The sequence below is a fragment of the Rhipicephalus sanguineus genome, chromosome 1 (assembly GCF_013339695.2).
Source record: "Rhipicephalus sanguineus isolate Rsan-2018 chromosome 1, BIME_Rsan_1.4, whole genome shotgun sequence".
NCBI lineage: Eukaryota > Metazoa > Arthropoda > Arachnida > Ixodida > Ixodidae > Rhipicephalus > Rhipicephalus sanguineus.
In genome coordinates, this window is record NC_051176.1 from 249,691,795 (window position 1) to 249,707,217 (window position 15,423).

General features: G+C 42.0%; 1 protein-coding gene across 3 annotated transcripts in view; it reads left to right on the top strand.

The window, feature by feature from the left end:
- LOC119377191 (tumor protein p53-inducible nuclear protein 2) overlaps positions 1-15,423 on the top strand; it is a 34,994-nt gene that overhangs the window by 8,088 nt on the left and 11,483 nt on the right. For 2 of the 3 annotated variants that reach the window (XM_037646774.2, XM_049411235.1), the window contains exons 2-4: positions 3,671-3,832; positions 7,359-7,491; positions 7,755-7,978. In XM_037646774.2, the coding sequence (XP_037502702.1) occupies positions 3,715-3,832; positions 7,359-7,491; positions 7,755-7,978 (475 nt within the window). In that variant the 5' untranslated portion in view covers positions 3,671-3,714. The remainder of the gene's footprint in view (positions 1-3,670; positions 3,833-7,358; positions 7,492-7,754; positions 7,979-15,423) is intronic. The other variant, XM_037646789.2, reaches the window with a different exon arrangement.

Below are 15,423 nucleotides of genomic sequence, written 5' to 3' on the forward strand. Positions count from 1 at the left end.
GGATATCCATTTAACCAGGGAGAGGTGGGAGACGGCATGGAAAGCGCACAAAGGAAATTTGGAACGTTACACAATTAAGTTTCATTCCAGCCATGGCTATACATGACTAGAACAACACTTTTGCGACCTGGGGACGAGACGGGGAAGCCCCCACCCCACCCCAATGTTCTCAGTGTTACTGCGCGTACGCCGATTGTTAACCTATATACACACATCTTGACCAGGTCAAACTTCCGTGCTTCTTAAAATCAATCTCTTTTGTTCACGTTCTCTCGCAGAACGGACACGACCAGTTAGACAATAATGGCAGAAGCTGCGCATACGTGAAGCACGAGTTCAGCACATGACCACATAAACAACAGTCTTCGCCTTATCGCCGGTATCGCTCTACAGATAAGCTTCAGGCTTTCGCAAGCCTGACGTGCGCTGCTACATGTTTGCGGAAACGCAGAGAACCCGGCCCCTAGTAGGCCATCAGCGTTGTTTTGCTTTCGCGCGCTTCCACTAGATAACGTAGTCACGGACAAATGAAACGCGAACCAGAAGTTGCAAAGTGGAATGGTTCCGCGAGCGCTAACTCGAGAGCACTATATTTTGGATACGTGAAGAGAAGTGAATATTCTGGTACGGATTGATGCTAATCGCGCGATTGGATTAATAACGTGTGGCCCATAAAATATTTGCCGGCTTTTTCGTTGCTTTGCTCACCGCGGTTGCGTTTATAAATACAGGGCGAGCAGCTTCAAAGCAGCAGCTCTTTGTGCCGTGCAACGATGAAATGGGCGGCATGCCACGGCGGTCACAGCTTGCCGTCGACCAGGGCGGCATGCTGTTATTGCAGCACTTGTTTTGAATCCTTAGCGCAGCAGTGAAAGGCCGCTTAGAAGGAATGTGTGCTATTGAGCCACACAGGTGATAAAAATAGCTCGAGACATGGCTGACTGCGGTGATGAAACATCCAAGTCCGTTCTCGTGTTCCCGAGTGCGTGGAGCTTCGAAAAGGATATGCTGGTCAGCAGGCAGCGGTTTTAGAATATGTATATATTTACGTACGTGTGTGCCATGAATTAAAAAAGAAAATTGTGAAACTAAAATACACAGTTTTCACAACGAATCCGTTCAGTTGCGGAGGAACGGTGGATGATGAGCGAGTTATTCAAATTTTCTCTTTTATTTGTTGCAGTATATAAATGTGCTGTACCCCGAAGCCCTACAGAAAAAAAAAATCACTAAAGTGCAGTTCCTTTCGCAAAGTTTTGGTTTCGTTTCTCGCGAGGTGTATGTATCATGACGTTTTGATGCAGATGGTCACGTGGGAGCTGAGTTCGCTGACATCGCGATGATGTTTCGCGGTTATCTTATTCTTTCGCGCTGTACCCAACAGAGCCGCAATTTTCTCTTTTTTTTCTTTCTTTTATTTTTTTTTACTTTACAGCGTAAAGCTCTAGCCACTGTGGCTTTGTTTCTCGCAGACAAGAGAAAGAGTTGTTTGCGCTTATTTAGTTTAAAAAGAAACATACAAGCACTACACAACAAATGCAAAGAATAAGCAAAAACGACTTGCCGTTTTTTTTTTTACCAGATTCTGCCGCGAGCCTTCTTTCCCCCCCCCCTTCCCCCCCAAAGTTCGTCACGAAGTTCCGGTCTGATATAACGCAGCGGCGGCATTTCTTGCGCGCGCAGTTTCGATATCGCCTCGATCGGGGCCTTGAATTTCGATGATTATCTCGAATTACGTGTGTTTCTTGGGATTTCTAAAAAATGGTGTGCCATGCACTTTCACGTCCTGCAACTTTTCCACATAGACAACTGTTCTGAAGTTAATAATAAAAAAGTTAATAACGAGTTTTTGTTAATTAATAATTTCAACACAACTTTAGACGTGGTAAAGTATTTCCGTCTCGACGTAGAGTTCGTGCGCGAAGACGAGAGGTCCCTGACTGTTATAGTATTTTTCTATTAAAAAATCTGTATTGTCTAAAAAAAAACTATTTTCATTTAACCACAACCATCGCACTGAGGGACGAGATGTCTGACTTTGCAGCTTAAAGGGGCCCTGCAACACTTTTGCAGCATGGTCAGAAAACGTTTCCCGTTGATAGTCGAGGCTCATGAGAACACTCGAGCCAAACATTATAGCGCAGCATGCGGCCTGAAATTCAAAATTCTCAAAATCTGCTAGAAATCGTTCGCTTTTCTTTCTACAAATGATGCCATATACCCAAATGACCACGCCATATACCCAAATTCACGGTCATTGGATGATTTGAGTATCGTGGGCTGCATAGTTACTGCGGACGCCACGGGAGGCCGCCACGTGCCCGCGCGCTCGCTCGCGATCACACTGAAGGCCGTGCGTTCGAAGAAAAAGAAAGAAAAAATGCTCAAGGTCATGACACGCGCGTGACGTAGCTTCTTTCTCCCGTGCCATCCCTCCCTGCTTCTATAGCTTACAGCGTGCGACAAATCTCTGTCTAACTCCGCTCGTACATGACGGATTTTAAAAATTTTTGCGGCGGTCGATTCGTGAGGCAATGAACTCATTTAGTGAAGCCATTCGATGGTTACTTGGAAAAGTGTTGCAGGGCCCCTATAACTTATTGGGCTACATGGTGTTAAATAAGCGTGTGTGAAAGCGGAAGCGTTATGCCAAGCGAGCGCCGTCAGGTGGCACCACTGCGGCAATGCTTTTATAAATAACAAATTATTTTCACCTGAAAATAATTTGTTTTGCAAAATAATTGCATGAAGAATAACTTAAGTGATATATGCAGTGAAACTTGCTTATAGCAAACTGCAGGATGTATGAAACTATGATAGAATCAGGCAGTTGTGATGTATTCAAAGTCATGCTGCATTTTGATATATCATACACCATACGGTATATGCCAGCATCCCAAGGTGAACTGTTACTTGTGCCTATTGATGCTTTGGTTCGGTATGGCAATCCATCTAGCACATTCAAGAAGGTGCAAAGGCATGTATATTGACAGTAGAAATTTATAGTCCAGTAAACTATATGTGTTGAAGAAGCCTTTTTCACTCGGTGAGTGACTCCAGTTATAGTAAAAATTTTATTTATCCCCTTCACATGCAAGTTATAATGGACTGTTTCTAAATTAGTTGAATTTACTCAGATTTACTTCATAGCTCTTCTCACTCCATTGCAAGAAGGACAAAGTGGTAGAAGGTTGCTTTGTGCATTTTTAGTGGGTCATCATAATATGATATTATAACTAAATATCTGTTTAGTGTGCAGTCAGTCATCTTGCATTTTTATGCAAAAATAATTTGTTGACAGGCTTGAAGTGTATGCACAATTTAATTAGTATTGACTGCTTGCATTATTGGAAAAGATACATATTTTACATTACTGCTGGAACATAACGCATCACATTGAAAACACGATTGTATGTAGGAGTTCAGAATACCCAAAGGTCAGTGTCAGTTGCCTGCTCTTTGCCACCGCTGTACAGAACTGTCAAAAACAAGTCACATCTTTATTACTGTGCCTGAAGGTAATATTTGTCCAGATAAGCTTGGTATAACAGAGTCCTACTGTTGTTACTGGGTATTTTCAGCAGGAAGAGTTTAGTTCATGTTGTTTGCCAACCATGTAGTGTCTGATACTCTCTGAAAGTTTGGTTTCACATTGTTTTTGTCTGTGCAGGTAGACCTCTGAAAAGTCATAGAATACATTGTGCATCCTGAGTCATGTTGAGCGGCATTGCCAGCTATTTTCTCAATGCCCCGCCTACTCCGACACCTGAAGATGATGTCAACTACCGAACCATGGAGGCTGAGGATGACTGGTTGCTGGTTGATGTCACAGGTAAAGTTAATCTCCGTGATACAAACAAGCATTCAGTGTTTTTTACATTAAAATAAACTGCAGTAAAATCAACTTCAGCTTATTTCAGTTACCTTTTAAAATACTGAGTTTGGCAGGAACAACGCAGCCATGCAGACTTCCTGACTTCTTGACAAGCCTCACCAGCCCTAGAACAATGTTGACAGTACCTAAATGATGTGACACTGTGTATTGAGAACTACATAATATAACGTAGATTGCAATTTAGTAAAGCTAACATGAAACAGGTTGCATAACACAGGCATGATAAGCATAATAAACAATTACAATGTCATGCGATAAGCAAACAAAATTCATAGCACACATAATTATGGTGGCATATAGTCATAACGTGTCTGAAGCAACTAGAAATGTGACAATTAGGGCTAAGTAATGCACATACTTTCGTTTCAACCATGTTCAGTTCCTGCCATATCAGCCTAATTTCAACTCTGAACGCCTACATCAGAGCCAACATTACTTATGGCAGCCACATTTGTAATGACACGATGTGGTTATCTTGAGTAATTGCGCATACCATTCGTTATGCGTCACGTATGATGTCACGTTTTAATCTGTGAGCACTGTACAGTTCTCACGGATTGAAATGCGACAATTTAAGGCTAAGCAATGCACTACTACTATTGTTTCCACTGGCTTCAGTTCGTGTATTGGCGTAATTTTGACTCTAACATTTACATCAGAGCCAACCTTTTTTTTAGTGGCCACTTTCGAAGTGACATTGTGCGGTGATCTTGAGCAGTTGAACATACCAGTCGTTATACTGAAAATTTTGATGTCATGTTTCAATCCGTGAGGAGTGCATATATATATATATATATATACTACAATGAAATTATATGTAGATTCAAGTGTGCTTCAGATGAAAAATTTACTGGCAGGACTATAATAGTACAACATCCTATGAGATATTCATTGTTAACATGTGAAAAAAAAAGGTCGCTGAGGATACTCCCCAATGTAAAATTTTAGCGAAGCAGGACTCGTATCGGTGGCACAGAGCCTCTGCTCGGGTAGCTTGTTTAGCAGCAGTGGCCGATGCAGCACTTCCAACCATTGCAATCTGCTGCAATTCTTTGAAGACGTGTTTGTGAAAAGGTCCTCCCAGTGTCTCAGCTCACATTTGCAATGCAAAGCAATATCATTGCTGCATTCACACCCTAGCATCCAAGCTTAGCTTACATTTATATGCAGCATGTAGGAAACACAATGCACTATTATCATATTAATGTATATACTGTGCTTCTGAAAAAGCAAAAAAATAATTTGTTTTCAAAAAGCCTGATGCTGCTGAATGTAATAAAGGCATGTGTTGGTGTTTGCTTGAGTGTAAAGCAAAACGGATGCATATACCTGGTGTTTCGGATGACACTTTCAGTAATCCCAAAACAAAGAGTTTCCGAGGGAGAAATATAGTTTATTCAAAAGTAAACTGTCAGGTGTAGTAGATGCCCTTCAGTGTTAATCACGTGATGTCATGCATTCAGCAATTTTGTATTATATGCGCAGTGTAGTTCCATGTATAAAAAGTGTTGCAATGTCATTTTTTGGTCTCATCACATGAATTGATGCATTCAGCAGGTTTCTGATATGTGCGCATGGTGCAGTGAAGTTCCATATAAAAGTCAGGCTAATTGATTGTTCATTCAACAGGAATAACTAATCAACATTTAATAATAATCACAGCAATTGATGAATTGTATCTGGTGAGTTGCAAAGCAAATCTGCTCTGAACGAATTGTCAGGGTGGCACAAATTTTGAGATATTCATATCCAAAATGTGTGACGAAATATATAGGAATTTCAGTTGTTGCTTCAGAGCACAAAACTATGTTTTGCTACAGGTTACTGGAGCATATTTCAGTAGGACTGACTGTCTAGCTTGGGCTAGTAGTTGGTCTTACAATATCATGTGTTCATTTAGTGAAAATTAAACGAACACATAAGAACGAAGCATACAAGGATAAACACCCATCCTTCTCTGTTTTTGTGCATGTTTAATTTTGCTAAATCAAAATAGTGATCGATAAACTGAACAAGACTATATTTTTACAGAAAGTTTGATGGTGAATATCTTGGGAGTATGGGAATATCTTGGGAGTACTGGCTATCGATCCCGACCACGGCGGTCACATTTCGATGGAGGCGAAATGCTAGAGGCCTGTGTACTGTGCAATGTCAGTGCACATTAAAGAACGCTAGATGGTCAAAAATTCTGGAGCCCTCCACTACGCATGCCTTATAATCATATCATGGTTTTGGCAGATAATATTATAACTCACTGGCTAGAATTTGTAACTGGCAATGTAATGCACTTAATACAAAAAAAAGCTAGTGACTGCACCTGAGTTAATTAACTGTAAATTAGCATGAGTTTAGCATTTATGGATGCCCACTGCGCCTTACAGTTTACTTCGGATGAAATGTTCTTTTTCCCTTAATAACTCCATGTTAAGAATTTTTGAGTGTTATCTGAAACACTTGGTATACTTAAAAATGTAAAATATTAATTACAGTGTACATCTTGACTATGTGCAGCATTCATTAGCTTGTAACACCTGCATTTCTTATGATCCATTATGGAAAGGCCGACTTTGGCAATAAAATTGTTTTCGCTACATTTTGATAAAATTGGTCTGGGGCAAGAAAAATCTTGACTTTTTGAGTTACCTGAAAATGAAGGACCCCAAATATACTTAAGCATCTGCGAAGCATTATTTGTTTGGCACATGAGCATTGTACAGATGTTTCGTCACATTTGATATAGTACGTATTTGATGTAATCATAGTTGCACTAGTTTAGAATGACAGAAAATTGAGCTAGTTGGTACAGATTCGCGATGAACGAAGGTCGGCGTGCAAGCACGGACACAAGAGAAGAGATCAAGACAACATAAGTGCTGTGCTGTCTGCATTCAATTGTGTTGCCTTGATCTTTTCTCTTGTGTCCGTGTTTGCATGCCGACCTTATTTTATCATGAATTGCACTAGTTAATGTCTGTTTCTAAGTATAATAAAACAGATCTAGTGCAGCAATTGGAATGCATAACATGAGTGTGAGAACATGAGATGTGCTGAAAGTTAGAATCTTCAGAAAAGTATCACTCATAGCTCTTTCAAGGCGGTAAACATGTGCGATTGCTATTTTCCGAATCTTGTTTTTTCACTATATCCCTTTAGGTACATACACTGCAGTTTAAAATTCAGTTAATCTCAAGGCTTGAACTGTTGCATTTAATTTATTAGGTATTTAAAATGCAGTTAATCTCAAGGCTTGAACTGCTACATTTAATTTATTAGGTACTGTGCATCTTTATAGTGTAAAAGCACTGTTTTAAAAACATCTAGGCTCACATTATTCTGGATAACAACCATGCTTTACAGTATGAACAGCACCTAGTGCTATCAACTTATTGTTTACCATTGCTCTTTCTGGCGGCATAATTTTCCTTATGAAGATGGATATGCCTTTGTTGACGTGTTGCAGATGAGGATAGTCCACAGCTGGAAGCACCATGTGAGCGACCACGCAGCCTTCCCACAACCTTGCACGTGGCTGTGGTGGACTCTTCTCAGGAGGCTACGCCACCATCGAGTCCCTGTCCCATGGACGGAAGCTGGTAAGGGACTTAACTGACCAGCTTGAAATTAAGCTTTAAGCAGGCTGTCTGCAAGAGAAAGGACAGAGCTTGAACTATCGGCAACATGCTGGGGCAGCTATTTTAAATGTTGTAATACTATTAGCAAGAAAAGGCACATAAAAGCCAGGAAAGGAAGTAAGGTGCAAGTTTTAAGGTTGAGACATAAGTAGCTAGCTCAGCCTATCCGGGCTCAAGAGGAGCCCTCTAGTCGAGGTCAGCACAATATGTGTGGGCACGTGCAGGTATGTGACACCTCCGCCGTGCTTTGTGGCACGGCGGCCGGTGCACTTGGAGACGTCCCCTCTGGAGAACCTACTCATTGAGCACCCAAGCATGAGTGTGTATGGACCACCATGTCTGCGGGGTGCACCACTGACTCCCCCGCCTTCCCCACCACCCAGCACTGCAGCCCCGGCCAGCCGCGCCCTGCCTGGTCCCAGGCCGGCCGCACTGGCTGCCAGAGTGGGTGAGTGCCAGTTGCTTGTTTTTTAAGCCTGTATAACTCACATTGTAGCTAAGGAATAGCTTAAGAAAGTCAGGTTCATGATAGGCTTGTGCGAATAGTAAATTTTAGGTTCGAAGCAAATTCGAAGCGAATAGGGATTTGGTCGAATAATTTCGAATCGAATAGTATATATCACATATTATAAAGAAAAATGAGCATATTTATCATGACCCAACTAACCTGCACAATATTTTTTTAAATTGAAACAAGGCATGTGCAAATGTCATTCTTTTTGGTTCAAAGGAAGTGGAAGCAACTTTGAATAGTAGCAGGATTTGACTTTCAGCAGAATGCAAGTGATAACCTGTAAAATATGTGATGTTTTAAAATTTACTGTACTTAGAGCATATAAGCCAGTATAACAAGCTTTTAAACTTAAAAAGTAATCAATCGATGTGAGGGCAATATGTTCATTCAACCTTGAAGTGGGGCTTCACGGCAGTGCAGTTTTTGCCTGGAAAGGTGTATTCACGGTATAGCACCACTCCACTGCAGTGAAACCACTTTTACAGGGGGGTTACATGTGGACTAATATACACCTATTTGTTCATTTCGAATACTTCGAAATTTCCAAGAATTTAAATTCGAATCGAAGCGAATTTAAATACTGTAATGTTCATTCGAATATTCGCACAAGCCTAGTTCATAATATTGCACTCCTGAGAGTTAGTACTTCATTTTAAGATCTGTTGGGTAGATGATATTTTGTTTATGAACTTTCTTAATTATGATTACAATGCATGCAAGATTTGTAAATAATTGCATGAATAATGGTCATGACAGCTGATCTGACTTATTGTGTTAACATATTTGCATGCATGTTCATGCCTTGTGCAAGACAAAAGCACCTGTCGTGTATCAAGTGCTAGTGCACATGCATTCAGCAGAATGATCTTCATGGTAAAAGCAGTGCAAAAAGACTGCAACACGAGAAGAAGAACGCAGGACAGGTGCTGCCCTGTGTCAGCGCCTGTCCTGTGTCATTCTTCTTCTCGTGCTGCTGTCTTTTTGCGCTGCTTTTACCATGAAGGTCAACCAACTAGCCCATTTTTGCATACTATTGCAGCACAATGGTGTTTTGATTCCGAATGTGTTTTTGTGTGGATTATTTATTTGACATTTGTGCATGCTTGCATGTCAACGATTTGCATATTGTAGTAATGGTCGCCTGATGAAAGTGTGTGAGGTGTGACCTGTTGTGTGTGTAGAGCACTAAGTTGGGCTAGTTGGTGTCACTTGCTGGTTGTGAGCTGCAGTTTTTAGATGCTACTTTGTGATGGCAGCATATTTTTGTTTTGGATGGTCAATGAGCTTGTTTCGTCCAGTTGTTCTCCGTATATATGTCATCTTTAACCCATTCAACATTCAGTCGTGAGCCTGCACAAGTAGTCTTGTTCCTTCTTCCTTGTCTGTGTTTGTTAGCACAGTTACAAAGCCTGTTATGTGTGCTAGATTTGGTGGTAGCTAGGTACCATGCTTAGCTTACTGCCACCTTGGCACCACAGGGAGGTACAGGAGGTGGCAGAAGTATGAAATGACTGCATCGTACAAAAACGATAGCAATTTCAACCAGAAGGCCACACATGCTCCCTCTCAAGGGAGCTGCACTTTGACTTTGACTGACTGAGCGACACACAGTCTTTGGAGGTGTTCTTTAAGTGGAAGTGTTCACACCTTTGCAGAGGCGAGAGTTTTCGATGACTCCCTGTAGCCTGCAAGTTTGTACCTCATCAACAGCTTTTTAACAGTGCACTATGCCTGGAAAAGCAGGAAATAAAGCATAAAAACAGTGGTTCATCATGAAATAAGATGCAATCACACCAGTGTAGCAGTCAGAAATATTTTTCAGAAGTGGGGCAGGGGGGCACACTCCTTTAACTGGGAAGAAGGGACCGGGCAGGCAGCTGTTGGCTCATGTGATTTTATGTTAGGTGGACAGAGATTCCAGCGGTGGGCAGAGAGGGAAGGTGAAGGGTGGAACACATGCTTGGTGTACATTAAAAGTAACTTGACAGAAAGAGTGAGTGCATGTTCAGAATAGATAGAACAGATGCATTCACAACTGACACTGGCATCTGGAATAAGGTATGAGGAGGCACTGCGTATACTGAGGCTGGAAAGGAGAGGGAAGGGGGCTCAATTTCTTTCTGCACCCCATTTTTCTTGCCTCTGGTGACACATATGTAATGCACCTTTTCACCTTGAATGCACTGCCAGAGAAACATCAACCATGGAATGCACCTTTGGTTAATCATCAAAATGTAGAACACTCAGTGCTGAAAATGGAGATATGCTTCAAAGCAGAATATAAAGAGAAAAAAAAAGACGTGAGGCTCATCACAGGAACGGGACATGGCTTCTCTGCTTCATTACATAATGCAGAAAAAAATTGTTGCTTGCAGATATACTTACTGAGGCAGAGGGGTAGAGTGTCTTCATTGGCAGTGAAGCTCAACGCCTGGTGGTGTGGTAACTGGGCCTGTTTAATCTGTTATAACTCTTCCAGTAATGACGATTTGAAACCTTTTTCGGTATGACAGCCATGCCAAGATGGCACCTTACAACTTCCCGTGCATAACCAAAACTTACAGTGGGGCTGGGGCTTCTAAGTTTATATACATGCTTTTATTGCATATTTTTCTTAAGGCATTGATTGGGCTCCTCAGGATGCATTTTTGAAGAAGGTGAACTAACCAATATTCATACAAACGAATAAAGGAAAGGAGAGGTCTACTATTGCCAAAATCTGAAAGTCTAGAGAAAAAAAAAAAAGACTACACAAATAACAAATAAATAAAAAAAATGAAGTGTTTCTCATAATGAATCTTTACATATGGTTTACACAGCATGTGTGCAAGCTATCATCCTACAATGAAGATAATGCTTCGTGTTGTGGGATGAATGGTAAAACAGTGTGTGTTATTTATTACAACAGCAATATGCTTACTTCTGTAGCAAAAAGTAGGACACAAAGCCACAGATTTGAGGCTGTTTTTTGCCATATGGTTGCCTGATCAAAATATTAACCGTGCTGATGGCTTCAGAGGTGCAAAAGAAAGAAACCAGGTGATAACCACCTCGTTTCTTCCTCATTGGATCTCTATCGATATGTTGGCCAGCTACGTTTACCGGTGTTCATCATCAGAGAGAACCTCATGGTAGCCCAAGGCAAGATTTTTACATACACTGGATGTGCTGAACAGTATGCAGCAGTTTGTGAACGCGAGAGAATTTTCTTGTGGAGCTCTGCTTACTCTGGCATGACAATATCTCTGGCCTCAGTGCGATGGCTCGTCAAAGAAATAAATAAATTCACAAGCAAGAAGTTCAACTGTGACCAGGAGATTGAACTTTTTTGTGCGAGCGCGTATCTTTTCTTAGCACCATGACAACAGTTGGGAAAGGGTGTGTAATAAGTGCGACTATACTCGGCGACAACTTATCTTGACAGTGGAGCGAAGGCTACGGAGGCGGGGCTTCCGCATATTCGTGTTGCTCCGCAAGTAGTGCGGCAGCTTGCGGCTGATTTCGGTTTTGCTCGCTCCCAATTTAGAAAAACATATACACGAAAAATGCGAACGGGGTGACATTTAGATTGTTCAGTGTACATTTTCGTGTCGTAATACTAGTATATTCCCCCCTTATGTAATAATGACCATGCTGTTATTGATGCTTTTGTCCCCCCCCCCCTTATGTAATACCCTGAAAAGGGCCTTTAAGGGTAAATAAATGATGATGATGATATTTTTCTTGGAGAGCTAAAGAGCATGTTTGCGGCCGCACACTGGCCAACCACGTCACGGACGCCATGTTTACTTTGGAAAACGGGCGTGCTGAAAAGGTGGTGCTGTCTAAGAAATGGAAAGAAAAGGAAAGGATTCTTGCAAAGTGAACAATAACTGTATTTCACCTACGACTTCCCGCAACTGTTTGAGTCTCATAATAAATAAAGCAGCATTTATTTCAGCAAGGCAAATCACGTAATTATCAGTAAACTAAAGTACTATTTTCTGGCGCGGTAGCAGGCATGCGCTTTGGTTCTGTAGCTTCCACAGTGCTGTCAAGAAAAGTTGTCGCCGAGTATAAGAGATGTACAGATGGCCCAATAACACTCACCTAGTATACCGTCACTACATCCATCATATTCCATATCCATCATTGGCCTCCAGTGTGTCGCGCACACCAAATGAAAAGACAAGTACAGCAGCATAACATAACTCATTATGTTATGCTGCTGTAGTACCCTACAAGAATGAGAATATGGCCCACTACACTGCAGCAGCCATAGACGAATGTAGTGTGCTGGGACAGCAGTCTACAAGAATGATTAAATAATCTGTGACACTGCAGGGCCGATTGACGTGACATTGCCACCTGGTGTTGAGATATGTGCAATCGGTGCCGCCTCTATTTTTCTTTTCAATGCCAGCCAGAGACAGTTGATACAAATGTCCAAGGCCTTCTCCTGTTCTCCTTTCCTACCCTGTGCTAAGCTCACGGTTGCGGGTTCGATTCCAGCTATGGCGGCCGCATTTCGGTGGGAGCGAAATGCAAGAACACCTCTGTGCTTAGATTTAGTTGTATGTTAAAGCAGCCCAGGTGGTCAAAATTAATCGAGAGTCTCCCACTACGGCGTGCCTTATAATAATATTGTGGTTTTGGTATGTTAACCACCAGCAGTTATTACTATTTATTCCTACTCTTCCAAACTGGCTAGCCTTTGTGCATGCTTAATGGTTTGGGGGACAATAACATCTGGGTGGCACCCGACATTTGGATGAAATTGGATGAAATGATTTTTCGTAGTGTCTGTATCTGTGAGGCAGTGCTTTGCACTCCTGATGTTCACCAGATATAGCAGCAGGATGAAATATCCACCATATGACCATCGGATTGGCAGCAGCTCACACCTGATGCAAGCATGACAGAAGCACTATTACCATCTGGGTACCGTCACGTTGCGGCAACTAACGGCTCCCATTGTGAAGCTAGCAATTCAACTGGTACTGAAAAAAAAAATTATAGAAGCATCGCTGTTACAACCATCTCTGACAGCTTCGTTAATTTCGGCCTTGAGGAAATCAAATACAACTGAGTCAACGTGGTGCTTGGCACTGTGCGTGTCAGTTGGGTGGCCACCAGAAAGCAAGTTTTACGGTGCACCTCCATAAATGGTTTTGCTGTTTGTAAACAAAACAGCGTACACCTGAACGGCGCACCCCAGGAAACTTTTGGTATCCTTTACTCAATGGCCCCGGCGGTGTCTGTGTTGTGCATTTGTTTCTGTTCATTTATTTCTGGTGCACTCTCCCAGACATGCTTAGAGCAATGTGTAGCAACTGCCTAAAAGCACACAATGGTACACAGAATGACACACTGCATTTAGTGAACGTAAGCTCAAAATACATGCCTAAAATGTGCCGGTAGCCATGCCCAACATTGATCTTGCAGCATGCTGCATAAAGATAAAGCTCTTGTCATTGTGCAGTGTCATAAACTGGGCACTTTTGATAGCGATCACGTACGGTCATCAATGAGCACGTTCTAAAGCACCCAGCGTGACTGGGATAATGCATAACATACTCATTATGTTGAGCTGCCAGGCCGGCTAGGTCGCACAAACCACTCTGGCGCTCTCATGAGTGCATTATTAACACATTATATGTAGAGCTGTGCGAATAGCAAAATTTTGGGTGCGAAGCGAATTCGAATAATGAAGATTGAGTGCGAATCGAATCGAATAATTTCGAATAATTTGCGAATATTTCTCAAACATTTTTCGAATAATTCGAAGTGAAATTACAGAAAAAGTTGCAGAGAATCCCTAAGTATGTTCTTGTGAGATAGCAACATGAAAGTGTTTCTTTTCGCTATGTTGATGAAGCGCTGGTGGGGTCATATTTCATAGTTGTCTTTCTTATCAAGACTGAGGCTATGTAGAGGCCGAATTGTATTTATGAACATGATTTGGTGCAACCAAATTGTTGCCGACAACACTACACGTGATAGGCAGAGATGCCATTTCCTCAGCCTCTCCTCCTCTTTCAACATCCGTGGAAGCCCAACTGATGTGGCGGACAAGGGTGTGCTCCCTTCAAATCCAGAGTTCCAAATCTGCCTCGTAGACGTTGATATATAAGAACATCTGAAATTTTGGATGCTAAAAAGCTTCGGCGTCCGATTTTTCGGACTTCCTGCCCAAATTTCAGGTCCAAAACAGCATTAATTGAGCCCCCAACTCTGCCACATCTTTCATCTCCATATTGGAACCAGCGTTTTCTTGAGTTAATACATTTGCGACCGTAGCGGAGCATGAAAGGCAGCTTTGCCGCAATACAGGGGTGTGATGAGATGAAGCATATTCAATATCTAGGGACCACTTCCAAACGGACGTTGACTGTCTCTTGGCTAAGTTCGACCGTAACGGACCTTGAAAGGCAGCTTTGCCGCAATACGGGGGTGTGAGGAGGTGAAGCATATTGAAAATCTAGGGACCACTTCCAACCGGACTTTGTCTCTTGGCTAAGTTCGACTGTAACAGAGCTTGAAAGGCAGCTTTGCCGCAATACGAGAGTGTAATGAGGTGAAGCATATTGAAAATCTGAAGGGGTCACTTTCAATTGGACGTTGACAGCATTTGCCTTTGGGAAGTTCGAATAGTTCGAATAGTAAAATTTCAGTGCGAATCGAATCGAATAGCAAACACTATTAGAAAAATATCCGAAATTTCGAATATTCGCGCACCCCTAATTATATGTATCTGATCTTCAGTGTAATACATTTGCATCTACAGTTCCTGTCAAAAACCAAAGATTCGTCGACCTGAGTGCTACGATGACGGTTGACGGCAAGATTAGTGCATCCTCGCACTGTCGTGACAGTGCAGGTTTCACATGAGGTGACAGGTGGTTGTTTGCAGTTGTGTGAATTCACTTGTCAGCGTTGCTGTCATTGATAAGAAATGTAACTACGTTTCATTAATTGATAACAAACAATAACCGCGGGCACTGCCATAACTGTAACGTGTGCTGCGTGGCGGTACACTTTGAGTGTGGCTGCATGTGTGTCCCAAGCGTTGCTTCAGACAGTGAACATTGAGAACTGTGGCTATAACCACAAGAAACAAGTGTGCAATGACTTTTCATCCTCAGGCAGTTTTTATGCATTTGAGAAGGCATTGTGATCTGGGAGGAGCAGACGATTGCGACTTCCGCGGAAGATGGATAGGAAAATTTGTTGTTTGTAATTAGGCGCTTTGGACTAATGCCTGAGCATCACATCAGTGCCGCCAGAGTGTGCATTAAGCTTACTTGCTTTGAATAATGTGGACAGGACATATACGCAAGTTTTTCGTAGAAGTCCAGTTGTCTCTCCTGATCAACTGCAATCTGGGTACTCTTTTGGGA